This window comes from Solea senegalensis, linkage group LG8, assembly GCF_019176455.1.
Source record: "Solea senegalensis isolate Sse05_10M linkage group LG8, IFAPA_SoseM_1, whole genome shotgun sequence".
In the NCBI taxonomy this organism is placed as follows: Eukaryota; Metazoa; Chordata; class Actinopteri; order Pleuronectiformes; family Soleidae; genus Solea; species Solea senegalensis.
The window spans coordinates 25,995,484-26,011,941 of record NC_058028.1 but is presented as its reverse complement, the minus strand read 5'-3'; the positions used below and the strand labels follow the sequence as shown (position 1 = coordinate 26,011,941).

The 16,458-nt window shown below is 42.2% G+C and overlaps 1 protein-coding gene across 3 annotated transcripts in view; it reads right to left on the bottom strand.

Annotated features, from left to right (window-relative positions):
* Positions 1 to 1,475: 1,475 nt before the first annotated feature.
* Positions 1,476 to 16,458, bottom strand: part of clcn2c (chloride channel 2c) — a 139,174-nt gene continuing 124,191 nt past the window's right edge. For all 3 annotated transcript variants that reach the window (XM_044031759.1, XM_044031760.1, XM_044031761.1), the window contains 4 exons: positions 14,608 to 14,646; positions 11,156 to 11,260; positions 6,620 to 6,706; positions 1,476 to 2,983 (listed from right to left, as the gene is read on the bottom strand). In XM_044031759.1, the coding sequence (XP_043887694.1) occupies positions 2,789 to 2,983; positions 6,620 to 6,706; positions 11,156 to 11,260; positions 14,608 to 14,646 (426 nt within the window). In that variant the 3' untranslated portion in view covers positions 1,476 to 2,788. The remainder of the gene's footprint in view (positions 2,984 to 6,619; positions 6,707 to 11,155; positions 11,261 to 14,607; positions 14,647 to 16,458) is intronic.

Below are 16,458 nucleotides of genomic sequence, written 5' to 3'. Positions count from 1 at the left end.
AATAAGGTATAGATAATGTAGATCATACAATACAGGCACAAGATGGTGGACAACATCCACTCGTTTGTTTTTTGGCACATTTTGATCAAACAAACCCACATGTTCATGGGTTTTTACTGTCGTGGCGCAAAAGAAAAAACAATGTGATGCCTCGTCGTGTCCTGAAAACTACAGGGAAAAAGAATAATTATACTAAGAATATATAAGTATTATATTATCTGGGGTCAGTAGCTGAGGTAAGTATTAAAAAAAAAGGAAGTGGATGATGTGATGGAGGAGAGGGAAAACAAATGGATGCCTTAAGCACAATAGCACGCCTACATTTTTAAATACACAGTACTTATATTACTATCATCTGTGATGTCGGGCTGAATCAGAAGCTACACCAGCATTTGGTCAGTTAGTATCAGTTCATGTAACTCATGTGTTCACGCAGACGACTGGTCTGCATGAATCAGGCTGTGCTGGACATACGGTGACCAGTGTATTACATCATATCACCACTGGTGGGGAAAGTGTGTGTGTGTGTGTGTGTGGTGGGGGTTAGCTAACATCCCAGAGCAGCTGATTGGGCAATGATGTCTTCATTCTTACAGCCATCTATTTGCTCCCTGCTCTCCCTCCCTCCCTCCCTCACTTCCTGTTCACTCCATCCTTCTCTGGAACAGTTATTATGAGCTATATATAGATAAGCAGAAAAACCTCCACACTGTGAATGGAGTGCGTCCCGCTACAGTAAATGTGTGTGTGTGTTGTTCTGCAGCATGAAAGCAGCATGCACATTATACTGACATGTCTGTACTCTCAGCCTTGCCATTAAAGCTCCAGTCTGTCATTTGTTTCTAATACACTTACTAACAGGGATGCATGATGAAGTCGTCTGTCTGTCTGACTGTCTGTCTGCATGATATTTGACTGATATCCGATATGCAGATATATCACAAACAGGCTGATAACCTCCCAAATTCAGAGGTCATTTAGTCTATAGTGAATTTAACATTATATTTTTCATACTCATGTCACAGCAGATGTGACTACGAATGTTCTTAATTGTGCAAAAACAAAAAAAAATAATAGTTGGAGCAGCTTTTTTAGTTATTAGTCATCTCAGGGGCCATGGTGTGACATTTTAAAGTCAATATCAGCCGATACCGATATTGTGCAGCCTTAAAAAGATAAATAAAAAAACGTGTTAAAATCCTCTTCACGTCTGGACGGCCATTCATAAATAATGTTGTCTGGGAAAGGTTGAATTAGCAGGCTGCCTCACTAATGAAGTGCACAGGTCATCAGGTGGGTTATGTTACATTTCCCTTAACTTGCCATTGTACGGTTTGGAACGATAAAGCCTCTGATTTGGCTTGCACATGGTGCGTGGGACAGGTGGAGTCACCTGCGTCAGCTAACACCATGTTAGCCACCAACCACTGCTGTGACACAAATGGAACCAGAACAACCTTGAACCCTCTCTTTAAAAAAATTACACCCTTTGTGTTTCTCCAACGAAACACGGTGCCAAATGGTGGGGCGGATCACACGTTGATATTTAAACCGTAACTAATTGTGTAACTTACAAAACGACAACCAAACCTGGATAGGAGAGCTTGGTGAACTTGAGGCCGTCACCTCCAAGTTCCCTGCACCCCAGACGAGCCATCGTTCACCACAGCAGTAAATAACAACCTCAGAAACAGTGCAGCAACATGTCCATGGATAAAAATGAAACAGTAATATGTGTACGACACATTTACTGTGAAACAAATACGACACAAGTGCAATTTAAAAAAAAACAAAACGGTTTTTGCATGAAGGCAGCCATCATTCAGGGAATCCTAACTCCAGCGCGCGTTCCCATTAAAGAGCCGACTTGATCTCGGAGTTGTCACCCAGCGACAGGTGCAGCAGTGAATCAGACCATTTGGTCCACATGAAATGATCGGTCGCATGTGTAACAGCAGTGCGGTGCGGCTACAGTTATGTATTATTATTTATTGATGGCGATCAGGAAGCGAGGAGGATTTGAAACAAAATAAAAGGCATTTTAGAAACAAATTACAGATCACGGCTTTAACGTCTGTACTACAGAGACAAGAAGCACAGGAATAATGGAACCTTGAAAATACAGAAAACTATAAGGCATCCATCCCTGTACGAGTAAAACGCTTGACAGTGAGTTAAATTTAAAAAACTGTTAAAAACCCCGACTGCCTGATCAGTCACACATGGACTTACTCAGGCTGACTGAGATGTGTTTGAAAGGCAACAACAAAAATGGTAAAACTAATATTTATTTGCTACCTCCTTCATCACGTACGCTCACATTATCTCACCTCATACATTCACACGCACACAGTCTTCTTCCTCGTCGTCACTGCTGAATTTCTGGAAGACTCAATCAGAAGAACTTTGATCTTGACTCTGAAGATACACGAGGAAAAAAAAAAAAAAAATCCCTTTTTGTCAAAAAATGTCAGCCCATTCCCAGTCTCCCTCCCTCTCCCACATTCACTCTGCTGTAGGTTCCCCAAAGGGAGAATGAACTCATGGCACAGGCTGAGTTGTGTCTGGCTTGATCAGTGCAAGGTTTGAGGAGAACGTTCTAGGTGATCCACGAAGAGAAGGGAGAAAGAGAGACTGAAGTATTGAGAAGGCTGGCATCGCAGAATTAAATGTTGATCCTAAGCCCTGAGGATTTTTTGCACGTTTGTGACTTAAAGACCTTAATGCCTCACTTCTCCTCCTCTTCCTCCACCTGCTCATCTTCTTCCATCTCCTCCTCCACATTCCCTCACTGGGATTTCTCTTCAGACTCGGAGGACGTGGGTTCGCGGGGTAACGACATGCTTTTGTGGCGGTCCCACAGCTTGTGGAGCTCCGTGGCCTCGTTCTCGCTGCTGCTGGTGCCACTGTCGCGGAAACTGGCCAGAGGAGGACGCACCTTCACACCTTTGACCGTCACAGAGCCCTCAATGGCCTTACGGAGCTGCATGGAGACAGGAAAAGACAGTGAGACCTTAGCCACTTTGTCAACCTCACACTTCCAACACCAAAGTCCACAGAGAGAATCAAGGATTGTACGTCACGGCACACAAGGTTTTTGATCCACTGCTGCAGCTCTTCTGTCCCTGTGAGATAAACATACTGACTTTCTCTATGAACTTTCATCCAAGAGAGTAAGCTGGGTACAAACCTGCACTTCCAGATTGATTAAATAAAGCAGCAGATGTATAGATAGATCGATAGAAGATATCATAGACTTCACTTCACTTCCCTGCTTCAGAAAGTGTGTCTCAAACTGCTTCTTAGCTTAGGGGCTAACAACCAAACATCAAATGAGTTTTTATTTGACCAGATACAAGACAAACTGCAAGAATCTGAATGAACACACTGATAAAATGTTTCTATACATTTGCACCCGTTCTTCACATAAAATGTGCAATTTTGTACACAGGGTTTCTTGGCAGGGCCTTGTGTTCCTCTGCATTCAAATTTAACACTGTGGAACAAGGCCAGTGTCAGGGTTAGAAGTTCCAGTGTCAGATCATGTTTTCTGCTTTACAGAATGAGAGAAGATGGAAGAGGAAGCACGTGCACACCCACTCATCTCTGCTGCCACCTACACACAGCAGCGACATGAGTGGATATGCGATGACATGCGCAGGGACAGACCTGCCTCTGCCACAAGCCTGGAAATGTTCAAAGTGACACTTAAGTGGAGGCTGAGACTGTGTACGCCAGCGTCAGTTTGATAACTTATACACAGGAAGTGAGCATCAGTTCTCCAATCACATGGTCCAGACATGAACTACGACCAGACGTTCAAAAAAACCTCCTCGGAGATTTTCATGAGAAATCACAGAAGCCATTTAATTACATTTCAGAGAAATAAGATGTCCTCATGCACAGATCTGGAACATGATGATTCAGTGTAACATACTGTGTATTTAAATATGTGACTTTGAGGTAAATCTAGGGTCAGTAAGTATGAAAGGTTATAGTCAGGGTGCACTACCAGACCTCTCATCAAAGCTCTGATCCAAAACACTGCTCGCTCAGTACACTTACATGACATTAGAAAACAAACTAATTGTTGTGTTAGTGTCCAAGTAAAACTGGATATGTCTGAATGAAATAAAATTAAATTGAATTTCTCAAAGTCAGCCTAGCTCTGCGATTGGGAGTTGAGCTACCAGAGGCAATCCTAGACTCTGGGGGGGCCTCAGGTTAATTGGCCTAATTGGGGCCCTTCACCATCACCTGGACCAACCAGGCCCTCAAAAAATGCAATCTGTGCTTTCAGTGAGGGGCTCATTACTGCCACTTGTAGGTCAGTCAAGGACATGGCTCACGGTCAGTGTGTTTGGAGAGGTGAGACCTTCTCTCACCGATCCTCCAGCAGTCCACATTGTACAACATGTACACTTGATGTAGCAGGGGTCAGCTGCATAATAGTGGGCTTTTAGGGCCAACTCTCAGGGAGCCACTTGTTCTTCATGTGCCGCTGCATGACACTACTCATACAGAGCCCCCAATAATGATGGGAAGTTGAATATTAGGGGGCTTTAGGGTTGTTTTTGAAAATGTACCAGGGGGAGAGCTACTACTGCATGGATACTTCAGTCTGCATGACCCCCCCCGCCCCCCCCACAGCTTATAAGACAACAGCAACAAAGACATGGGCGAAATTCAGGCCACTGCTATTTGTAATTCTTTTTTACATTTGCTCTCTGTGTTTTTCAGTGCTGCCACAGCAAAAAATCACAAAAATCAGTCACACAAAGTGAGAATGGATGAGACGAAGGCAATAATGGCAATAATATAAAGGGTGCAATCTGCCGTAAAACACCAAAGAAGCAGAAGAAAAGGAGACAAACATAATGCCTGAATCAGATTCAATGAGAAAATAGCATTCTCTAATCAAACACAAAAGCCTCCCTGTGATTCCTCTCTTTAAAAAGGACCTGAGAGGCTATGATATAACAGCATGTCTGTCTTTGTCACACACTGAGGGTCTGCACTTTGTCTTGCTTGGCTGATTTTTGCCTGCTGGTAGAATGCAGGAAACCAATAAACAAAAAAAGTAAATGTCAGGGACAGGCAAGCAGCACTGCACTTAGCAACAATCCGCTCGCCACTTCCTGCCAATTCACAGCCAGTGAGTGGTTTTCAGTTGTTTTTGAGGTTGTGCAGATGGAAGGAGTGGGAGTGGAGAGGAGTGTGTGTGCGTACAGTGTGGTGACAGTACTTAGTCCTCATGACACTGGCAGTGATTTCACGGTGACAAAAGCACGGACAATGAACAGTAACCGTCACGACTGCACTACATAACTGATTTGGATTCAAGTTAAAGCGGACTTAGACCAGAAACTCCACTTAAGGTTACTTTTGGGTGTGTGTCTGTGTCGTTACCTCGTCTATGAAGCCCTAAAGTTTCATAACAAACACTTAAAACACTCAAAAGTGCTTGCTAGTTACGCAGCTAGCAGGTCAGACCGCTCCCCTGAACAGCAGCTTCTCCAGCTAACAGCTAACTGCTACAGGACTAAAAGGGAAGTGTGTGTGTGTGTGTCTCTATTCCCAGTTAATGCAAAGTTAGCAGGCTAACAGCGTTGGAGAAAAGCGCATGTGTGTGTGTGTGTGTGTGTGTGTATGTGTTACAGGCTCATTGTGGGGAAGTGTGTTCATTAGCTGACAGTAACATTGTCATAAACAAACAATGCAGTTATCGAAGATACAGTAAACTATTATTTATTCATTTAAATCAAGGACAAACTCTGCTTCATGTGTGTTGCTGGGATACATTCATCATAACTTTTCATGTCTTTGAAATTACTGATGAATTTGTTTAAATGGTCCATAATACTGTTTGTTTGTTTTGTTGTTTTAACTTTAGAATGGCGGGGGCGCGCCATTTCTGACATGCCTCCTGTTTGGCCAATCACAAGAGAGTAGGAATTCTCTCACAGTCCGCGTGGCAGAGTCTGGTGCTCATGAGAGGAGAGGTCAGACTCTTTCTGCAGAAACTAGGAGGTTTTTGACCATAAAAACAAGTTCATGTTTGTAAGCAGACCTCAATAACTCAAAGCCAGGGTCAGTAATTTGTTTCGGAAACACACATCATTGTATCTTTTTTGTTGACATCCTCATCACGACCTAATTCGACTAAGTCTTCACAACACACGACAAACACAACAGTCTGTTTTCCATGTCCGATGTAGTAAGGGTAAGTCCTGGCACAACGCTGTTTAACGTTTGACCCAAATGTTTATAGCAACGTTTTTTTTAATTTCATTAATTGAGCTAGAAGTAAGTAAGCTTCAAGTAAGCCAAACTATAAAGTGCTAATCATAAGTGTGACGTATAAGCAAGTGATTTGAGGTGTGATATCAGGGAGCTTCTCCTTATTTGTGTGTCCCGTGTATGTTAGGGTTAGGGTTGTTGATGTTTCTCCCACTTCATTTGCTTTTGGGGAAAATGAGCAATCATATTTCATGTGCAGTCGACACAGGGGTGAAACAAACACCACGGGGCAGATCAACCACTAGCAATGGGAATGGCCCTTTTAGCATCACAGTCAATGAGTCTTTACAGTCCCAGAAGAGAATTGAAAAACACTTACTTCTTTGAGGGAAACCACCCCGATGAGGCGTCCAATGCTGGTGACATAGGCGTGATCGAGGCCCAGCAGGGAAAAGATGGTGTGTGTCTGTGGGTGAACAGCAGAGGTGGTGGAAACAGTTACACGTGGAACAAACCAGAGACAATAAAGAAAATGAGACTCGGTTAGTGAAACGCATCGCTAACTTCCATTATCCAACAACGGCAACTTCATTCACACCCCATTCATTGAACTCATCAAACATTAACTGTAATGGGACATGATCGCTTTGGGAAATGTAACACAGGGACATTGAGCGTGTCGTAGCTGTAAAGCAGCTGTGGTAGTTTGCTCTGAATCAGAGCGGGATACAGGAAAAGACGGAAGACGATCATGGACAAAAAAAGCCTTCATTATCATCACAACTATGAGTAGCCATCTTGTATGGAATAGGTCTTTGCATGCATCTTTGATGCATCAGATAACAGCAGACACTTTTTTGGAGATTCACTTTTTAAAGCTGACAAACTCCTGAATCACAAATACATCATGAGAACCAATAACAACAAAGACAAATATTGCTCATTATCAACTTTTACAAGAAGCGAGAAGCAATCTTGTTTGCTGGTGTTAAATATTTCATCAAAGGAGAAGAAATATGAGAAATTATTGTTTTTTTCTGTTTGTAAAAAAAACGAATCAGACTCAAACTGCAATATAAAGATTGACAGTGTAACATTTAAGTGGGTGTATTGGTCAGAATGTTTTAAAATACTTCTTACAATTAGCGATTATGTGTACTTATCGTACTTATAGTCTGGGCTTTGCTTTATGGAGCCTGCTGTGTTTCTGCAGAGTATACATTTTGCAATTTTTAAAGAAGAATTACCTGCTTTCTGTATTTATTGTGGGTTTTTTTTTAAATGTAAAATTGATGTGTAAGGTTTAGCATTGATGTATAGACTTCAGCTGCAGACTGTGAAAGTGATGACCACACATTAACTTGACAGCTGTCTCATGAATAAGGTCAAAAGCAGGGTGGAGGTGTAAAGGCACACTCATGTATTAAAGGGGGGCGTACATTTTTTATTGAATATGCTGACGCCATATTCAAACTCTAAAAAGCCCTAAATTGATGCTTCACCTCCAGAGATATGTCAGCTGTCAGACAGTCTTGTATCTGTATTTAAGTATGTAATGAAAAACAAAATGACACATTTAACAAATCTGAAATGTTCTGGAAATGCCAAGGCTGACATACAACATTCATGTCTTTATTCTTGAATTTAAATGTGTTTTATGATTGTAATTGTTGAAAAGAAAAAGTGTTTTATATATGCGCCCATGCCTCACTACTCTGGAAGTGCTGCATAACTCAGTTTCCCCAAACGAGTTTCATTTAATCTTCACAACTAGAGTTGCTGTGGACGAGCGTGGCTGCACGTAGCTAAAAGTGTAAGTGGCACATCAGGAAAAGAGCTGCAGGAGAGATGCCAGCTGGACTTTTAGTGATTAATGGCACTTTCTGCTGAGCCAGAATAGACATTTGGGACGTTTGAAATGGATCCCAGTGTGTGGAAGTTGTGCAAAGGAAAACACAGTTAAGTGTTTTTAGGCAAAGGCCAGTTGTAATGTAATCGGCCACCAACAAGAGGACACTGTGGCTTTCCTGGGGACAGAGATAGCTCACCTCGATTACAAAAGCAGTCAAATGAGCTTTAGAATTGACAGTAACCTGATATTGAGTTTCCTCTTCCGAGTAAAAACCTTTGACACAACAGAGTGAGGGATTATGGGAAATGTGGTCCTAAGCTGTAATATTAAAAAAGAATATTGGGATGATTATTCCCAATTAGAAAAAATGTTGTGTTACTTTCTGTTTCTCTCCTTTGTGCTTGAATTTAGAGAATCCAGTGTCTCTATTAAGACACTGACCAAATAATATAGAGGTGGCATAAAGTGGTCTTTGATAAATAAAGAAATAGTGACAACAATAAAGCCAGACTTTACTCTGTTGCTTAACGCATTTGATAACTGTTACTTGACAAAACTTTATGAGGCGTGCAAATCCTGCAATTTATGCTCCAGTCATCTCTATGGAACCACAAACCTCCAGGTCCGTCTTGTACATTGTGTCATCGTGTCGTGACATCACATGTTTTTTGTTTTTCTGACACTCATATATTAAATGGGAAGATACTTCAAACACACAGAAGTTCAGATAAAATAAAAGAGACAAATTAAAAAAGTTAAAGGTAAAAGTAAAGATGAAATAAAACGGACAAGATCAACACAGTAGTGTGATGGGCCTGGAGGAGAGGTAGAGCGGAGTCTCATCCGCATCGCATTGAAAACTAATACCAAATTTTCTGAAAATATTGCCAAGAGGGAGAAGGTAGATGATAATAGAGGGTCCCAGGACAGAGCCCTGGGGCACACCACTGCTGACAAGGAAGGGGAGGTATTGGAAAGATTTAAACCAGGTGAGTGCAGTGTTATTGATGCCAATGGAGGCTAAATGGTTATGGAAAGCTGCGGTGTGGTCGAAGGAGGATGAGCATGGAGAGTAAACCAGAGTCTGCTGCCATCAGAACGTCAAAAGAGATTTTAACCAAGGCCGTTTCTGTCCATGAAGTGGACGACAACCAGACTGAAACTGTTCATTGAAGTTCTTTTCAGTGAGATGATTGTGGACCTGAAGAGCAGATATTTTTTAAAGGATTTTGCAGAGGTATGGGGGATTGGGAATGGGTCTGAAGCTATTTCAATTAGTTGAGTCTAAGGCAGGTATCAGAGTGATTATTGCAGTTTTAAACAGTGCTGGAACAGAACCAGTGGTGAGTGTATGATGACAGTGATGTAAATTAGATCCCCTTCACACAATTTTGTGGAAGTGTGGACTTTGATTTATGGATGATGGAGGATATTTCAGTGCTGGATGGGAGATTGAAGTTAGATAGTGAGGAAGAGGGTGGAGGCAGCAGGGGGCAATGTATGCAATTGACCATGTTGCATGGGGGAGGTAGTTGCTAGTGAATATTTTCTATTTTTGAAATAAAAATGTTCATAAATTTATTGCAGAGGGCAGTGGAGTACATATGAGGGGGGAGTGTCTGGGGCTGCAGGATATTGTTGTTGTTGGTGAGTGTAGAGAACAGAGTCTCTGTGTTTCCTTCAGCAATCTGGATGAGGGTGGAATAATGTATTGTATTTCTGGATGTGGTTTTTGTACATGTTCATATCGATAGTGAATCCGGTTTTCCTGGAGAGACGCTCTAGACCAAGTTCACATGTGTACCCGGGTGTAGAATGAGAGAAGGTGACAGTCCATGTTTTCAGTGGTGCCAAAGTGTCCAGGATATTATGAAGTCTATTATTGTCGTGTGAGACCAGATCAGGGGTGGTTAAAGTGTCGTTGGTGGGGATTATATTAATTGCAGAAGAGAAAGCAGGGAGGTCATTCTTCTTAATGTTTCTAATTGTAAGCTGACATTGAATGAAACCAGTTAAAAATCAGAAACGGGGAAAAAAAGGAGTTACACCTGCACAGCACACAAGATCCCGGGTTATTGACCCCCACCACCCCTACTTGGAACCAGTGCTGTTACTGTTCATTATTTCCTGCCTAAATGGTGGTGTGCGCAAACTCATTTTCTTTCAAATGTTTTGTTGAATGAACCAACATTTTGAAATCATGTGATATTTGCATCAACTATCTAAAAAAGATATTCACGAGGCCCAACAGAAGTGAGACTGAGAGTAACCTCCGGGTCAAAACCCACAGAAATGTTTACAAATGCACAATAACAAGAAGAGTTAGATGGAAGCCACATACTCACAGTCAGTGAATGGGGCTCAGATGTGGTGGCGGGTGGTGTTTAATATGCTACGAGAGAGACTGTGCGTGGTATTGGCTTTTGGCTGCGTGCAGCGGAGGGACGGGAGCGAGATGGATTGATGCAGGATCTCTCTTTTAAATGTTTAAAGAGTATTCACACAGAAACCCAGAGGACAGGAGAGGGAGCGTGGGAGTGAGGTGGAGCAGGTGGCATTAACAATGGAGGACATTAGGCTCTGCCACAGCTGCTGGCAACCTCGACAGTCAGCAGGTGTGTGTTTGTGTTGATGCTTGAGAGGAAGTGAATGTTCGAACACTGTGTGAGAATGTGACTGTGCTGAAGTGAGTCCACTGAGTTAAAAACACACTTTAAAGAAGTGAAGACAGAGTCCTGTCACTTCATCCAATTAAACATCTTACTCAAATGATAGGGACAAAATAATCTTACAGTTAGGGCTGCAACAAATGATTCGTTGTTAATCCATTACTAAATTAGTTGAGTTCATACTGATCACATCAACAAAGATGAGGCTGGCCCGTAATGAGAGGACAGGAGGAGGAGGAGAACGGACACTTGGGCAATTAAGAAACTAAGAGATAAACGTGGTAAAGTTACTGGATTTCGAGTCAATCCTAAAAAGATGAATCAGAATTGAAAATGACAGCGGGCAATGTGAACAGGAAGGACTGCATACATTCACACCAGTGTGTGGTCAGACCTTATGCAGCGAGGTGCGCTCCACCAGTTGGAATGGGGCCGGGTCAATCTTGCAGTTGTTGAAGTTGACCTGCTCATCAAGCTGATTCTCTTCCCACTCTGCAATCTGTGAAACATAATGGAGAAACATCAAAGTTATTGAGGAGGAACAAAACCTCAATAATGAGGTCATTAAATAAACTGCATCGTCTCCACCTGACTTTCACCTTAAGTCCACTGTACATCCGTAAATATAGCTCAGTACTAATATCTTGAACAGAGAGTGATGTCACTTTCTTTCTCATTGTCTTAATATTGATAATCCAGCCTCTGCATGTAAGCACCGTCTCAAATGACACTCCCTGTGTTCTGGATTATTTGCATCCGTTTTGAACACCCTGTCTTATATGTTGTAATTATGAGTTCATGTGTTCCACTTAAACACAACAACAGATATTCCACTATCAACACATATAAGGCAACGATGAATGACTTAAACAGACGTGTATGATCACATGATTCAACATGTAAAATGGACGACGAGAGCTCAAACCAGAGGATTCATGCCGTTTCGCCCTATTTACCATTTTCAGATCAGTTGCCAAGCCCATCATGTGGGTAAGCAAACTAGTAACTCCCTTTTACAGAAGAAGAAATCTCTGACAGAACCAGACTCAAAGATGTGCAGCTTCTGCCTCGACTGGTTGGGGGGAAAGGTTTAACTGGGGGACAGAGGAAAGTACTGAGTCAGTACTGAGAAAGTTATCCAACTGACCTCCCACATGTGTCTCCTGCTTGCACTTTATCTGAAACTATAAATCTTGTAAAGAGAGTAACGTACGTAGTTATGTTGTTTACTTTGCGACCTTCCTCCACTCTTAAAGTTAAAGTTAAAAGAAAAGACAAAACAAGACAACAAAGACAAAACAAGACAACTCTGCCCATGTAAACATCCCAAGTAATATGAGCAGCCTTATAATTTCACTTCATCTTCAGAAACCAACAACTTTAGCTTTCATTTGATGTCATCGCACTCTGACACACTCAGATTTCTCAATAACTCCAGACGGACATGGATATGACATCATCCATAATTCATCCATCAACAGCACTTCTCATTTCCTCTCTGTCAGCCAACCATTCCTCACATTCCCCGTTTCCATCCCACCTTTTTTCCTCTCCAATCATTCGTATGCCACGTCACTTCTTTTCACACGTCGCTGCTTGCACTTGCCATTCACCGTCTTCACCGTGCTTCATGTTGCAGGTCTCACATGATTTACAGAGTCATTGAGTGCAGTTCTTGCCCCATTGATTGTGTATCAGAGGGAGGTGATTTGTCAGAAGGTGGAATGGGATTATTTAATGCTGTTACCTTCTGACACCGGACATAGAGACAATGACTGTTACACATTGTCTCTCTACTTTCATTGTAGGACAACAACGTTACATGACTGAGTGACGTGTGGTTGTTAACACTGAAAAAGCAGAACACGCATGGAGCCACTAAACAAATGGATAATAAGAATAATATTAGTATTAAAACTAATTAATATTATTATATATTAATATTAGTGCTGTCAAACGATTAAAATATTTCATTGCGATGTCCCTTGATTTCTTTTTGTCCTATTATTTTTTCTCTTATCAACACAGAAAAGTGGATCGGCCTGCTTTGTGCAGATGTTTTTTTATTGAGACAATATCTCTGTCACTTGCATATTTCAAGTTATTCCTCTTATTGTGAGAACCACACAACAATAAGAGCGGCTGTGTATCAGCCTGCAGTGTGTGAATAAAGTGCTGTTCTTCAACACAGATGGAGTCCCGTGGTTTAACTGGGTTCTGGAGAGACTGGACATGTTCTGATGTGTGTTGGAATGACAATAAAGAATCTTGTGTTGTTGCCGTAATGAGCTAATCTGAGCTAAAGGAGCTAGCGGTCTTCGGAGGTCTCCTTACTGCGGTTCGGCAGTAACACTGCAGACATCATGACTTGGATGTGGGGAGTGCGTTGGATACGGAGAGCCTGCTTGGAGGCGGAGAAGTACACAGCGTTCGCCATCCACTCAAAACGTAACGTTAGCTTACTACTCTTTGGCGGTTTCCGGTCTAGCTAGAGCCGGTGTGGTGTTGTAGTTTTCTAACATTACTGTTGTTGCACTGTTGCAACAGCACGTGAAAAAAAATACAACGTTAGGCCAAAAAGACCGTTAATCTTGCGATAAAAGAGATTGACGGCGTTAAAATGGGTTTGTGTTAACGCTGTTAATAACACAAATGCTTGTGTAAGATCATAATAGCTATAAGCAGGTTATAAGCAGGTTTCTGGTTCTGTACGGATCCAGAAAGTCATCTGGGTCCAGTGGATCAACATTTCAGGTGCTGGTATGTAAAACACAGGTAACTACGTGTTTAAGCCTGAGGTCTGTGCTCTCTGAGTGATCTTTGAACATATTTCTTGAAGGAGCTTGCACAATCGACATGTGGTTCACACATTCATATAGGATCCATGGGTGGTGCAACAGGCCAAAACAAACTGAAAACATAAACCGAATTTGCAAGCTGTAAAATTTGAAATTGTACATAAAGTGTTACTGTAAGTGTTTCACATGTTTCCTTCATCTCTGATAGTCATCTTGTGACTTAAAGGTCCAGCAGGTAACATTTAAAAGGGTATACTGGCACTAGGGCTTTTGCCGTGTTTATTTCACACAGTCAGTCAGTCAGTCATCATCTAACCGCTTTATCCTCCACCAGAGGGTCGCGGGGGGTGCCGTGCCAATCTCAGCTACATCGGGCGATAGGCGGGGTACACCCTGGACAGTTCGCCAGTCCATCGCAGGGCCACACACAGAGATAGAGACAAACAACCATTCACTCTCACACTCACTCCTATGGTCAATTTAGAGTGTCCAATTTACCTAATCCCCACATTGCATGTTATTGGACTGTGGGAGGAAGCCGGAGAACCCGGAGAGAACCCAGGAACACACGGGGAGAACATGCAAACTCCATGCAGAAAGGCCCTTATGCCAACCGGGGCTCGAACCCGGGTCTTCTCGCTGCAAGGCGAGAGTGCTAACCACTACATCACCGAGTGGCCCCATTTCACACAGTCTTGATTTCATCTGGAGGAATGTGCCACGTGCTAATGGGGGTGTTTTCAGAGCACCCCTGTTCCACAGATCACAGCGTGTCTTCAGAGAACACCCCCCTTGTTTTCAGTATTTTGGATTAGCCCAACCCACAGGAGACAGAAAGATTAAAGAACGTCCGGTGGTTTTATTTCATGTTGAGCGACAGTCAGTCTCTGAATCCTCTAACATTCATGGTTACTTTTAACGCATCCTAAGTCTGTGGTCTCACCTGTAGATGTCAGTGATTCTTACACGCTGGACCGTTTCATATGGTAATTTTGCTCCATAAAGTCATTTAAACCAATATAAAATGATAACAGATTCTCTCTCTTACCTCTCTGATGGTCATGTCATCTTCTACATCTCCATCATCCTGCAAAAAGGGAGCAGTAACAGTGCAGTTAGTCGAGAACACAGACACGGATACAAAACACACGCTAAAATCCACATACATGAGCAGCAATGAAGCAGCTCCATCACAAACTTGTATTTGTTCTTTTAAAGTGTGACATAATCACTATAATGTTACAGAGACTGACGGACAGACATGGAATGAGTGACTAAAAGAGTGACTACGGTACATTTAATGAGTGCTGAGGATGTAATGTATGAGATGTCATCACACTGATGGATCTGTGGGGAGCACTGAGCTTATGACTCATAACTAAAAGGTGACAGGTTTTGAAACTGGAGTCAAACTAGCAACCAAAGAGCAGGCGCCCTAACTACATATACTATCCTTAAAAATGATGAAATTAGTGTGGAATCACTTTAAAATAAAAACGGATTGGTTTTTGTTGCCCTAGAATAAGCCTTAATATGTACAGTACATTAGGCTAAAGGAGCTTGCTGAGCTGACATGTCTCTTCATCAGCCCGGATGTCACACATTTTTTCACATTTTATTGCAGGAACTTACTACGGAAACAATAGTGAAGCCGTTTGCTGACGTAAACTTGATGCACAAACCAATAAAGTAGAAAAAGAAAACGGCAGGGAGTGTGGGAGATCAGAGTGTTTACTTCCTTTCTGGTTAGTAAAGGCCACAGAAACATTTGGGAAAAGGAGGAAAAAAGATCTGATTCTGTGTCTTTAGACGCGAGTGCCTGCTGCAATGTCAGGGCTGAATGATTTGGGAACATTTTCTTGACAAATGTTGTGATTAGATTTGGGATCTATTTATTTTTTTCAATATTTACTGTGTTATAGATTCCAAACATAAGGGAGCAGTACCACGAGACACCAACAAAATACACAGTATGGACAAAAGCATTGGGATGCCTGACCACAGGAACTGTAATGAATTATTTAAAGACATACTTTAACATGGAGTTGGTCTCCCTTTTGCAGCTATAACAGCTTCCACTGTTCTAGGAAGACTTTCCTCAAGTGTTTCTATGGAAACGTGTGTCCATTCATTCTGTAGAGCATTTATGAGGTCAGGCACTGGTGTTGGACGAGAAGGCCTGGCTCACAATCTCTGTTCCAAAGGTGCTCGATGGGGTTGAGGTCAGGGTTCTGTGCAGGCCAGTCATGTTCTTCCACACCAAACTTGTGAAACCGTGTCTTTATAGTCTTTCTGTGTGCACTGGGGCACAGTCATGTTGGAATAGAAAAGGACCTTCCTCCAACTCACAAAGTTGGAAGCATGGCATTATCTACTGTCTTGGTATGCTGAAGCATTAAGATGATTCTTCACTGGAGGTCAGGAGCCAAGACCCAACACCTGACTGAAACATCTGAATTCAATACTTCAACAGGTGTGGCCAAATACTTTTGTCCACGTAGTGAATCAACTTTCATAATGTAAGGAAGCAAAGATGACGTGTTTAAGGTTTCCAACAAGTATCTATCAAGTTTTTCTGAACATAGAACAAACAAAGGAGGATCAATTTGCCTATAGTGTTGTTGCAAATTAGAGAGGACACATGCTGTGTGCATGTGCAGCTCTTTATGTGTGTGCGATGAGCTGTGAAATGAGTCAAAGCGTTTGGTCATGTGCTTGAGTACAGGTATTTACTGTCCCAGGATTCAAAGCAGGAGGACATGTGGGAAACAGAAAGAGAAAAGAGATGCACATTGTGTGTGTGTGTGAGAGACCATGAGCTCATTTATCCTTATCACTGTGAGTGTCTGACTTGGTAACCCTAGAAACTGTAACCGCAGGGTAGAGGAGAGGTGTCCTA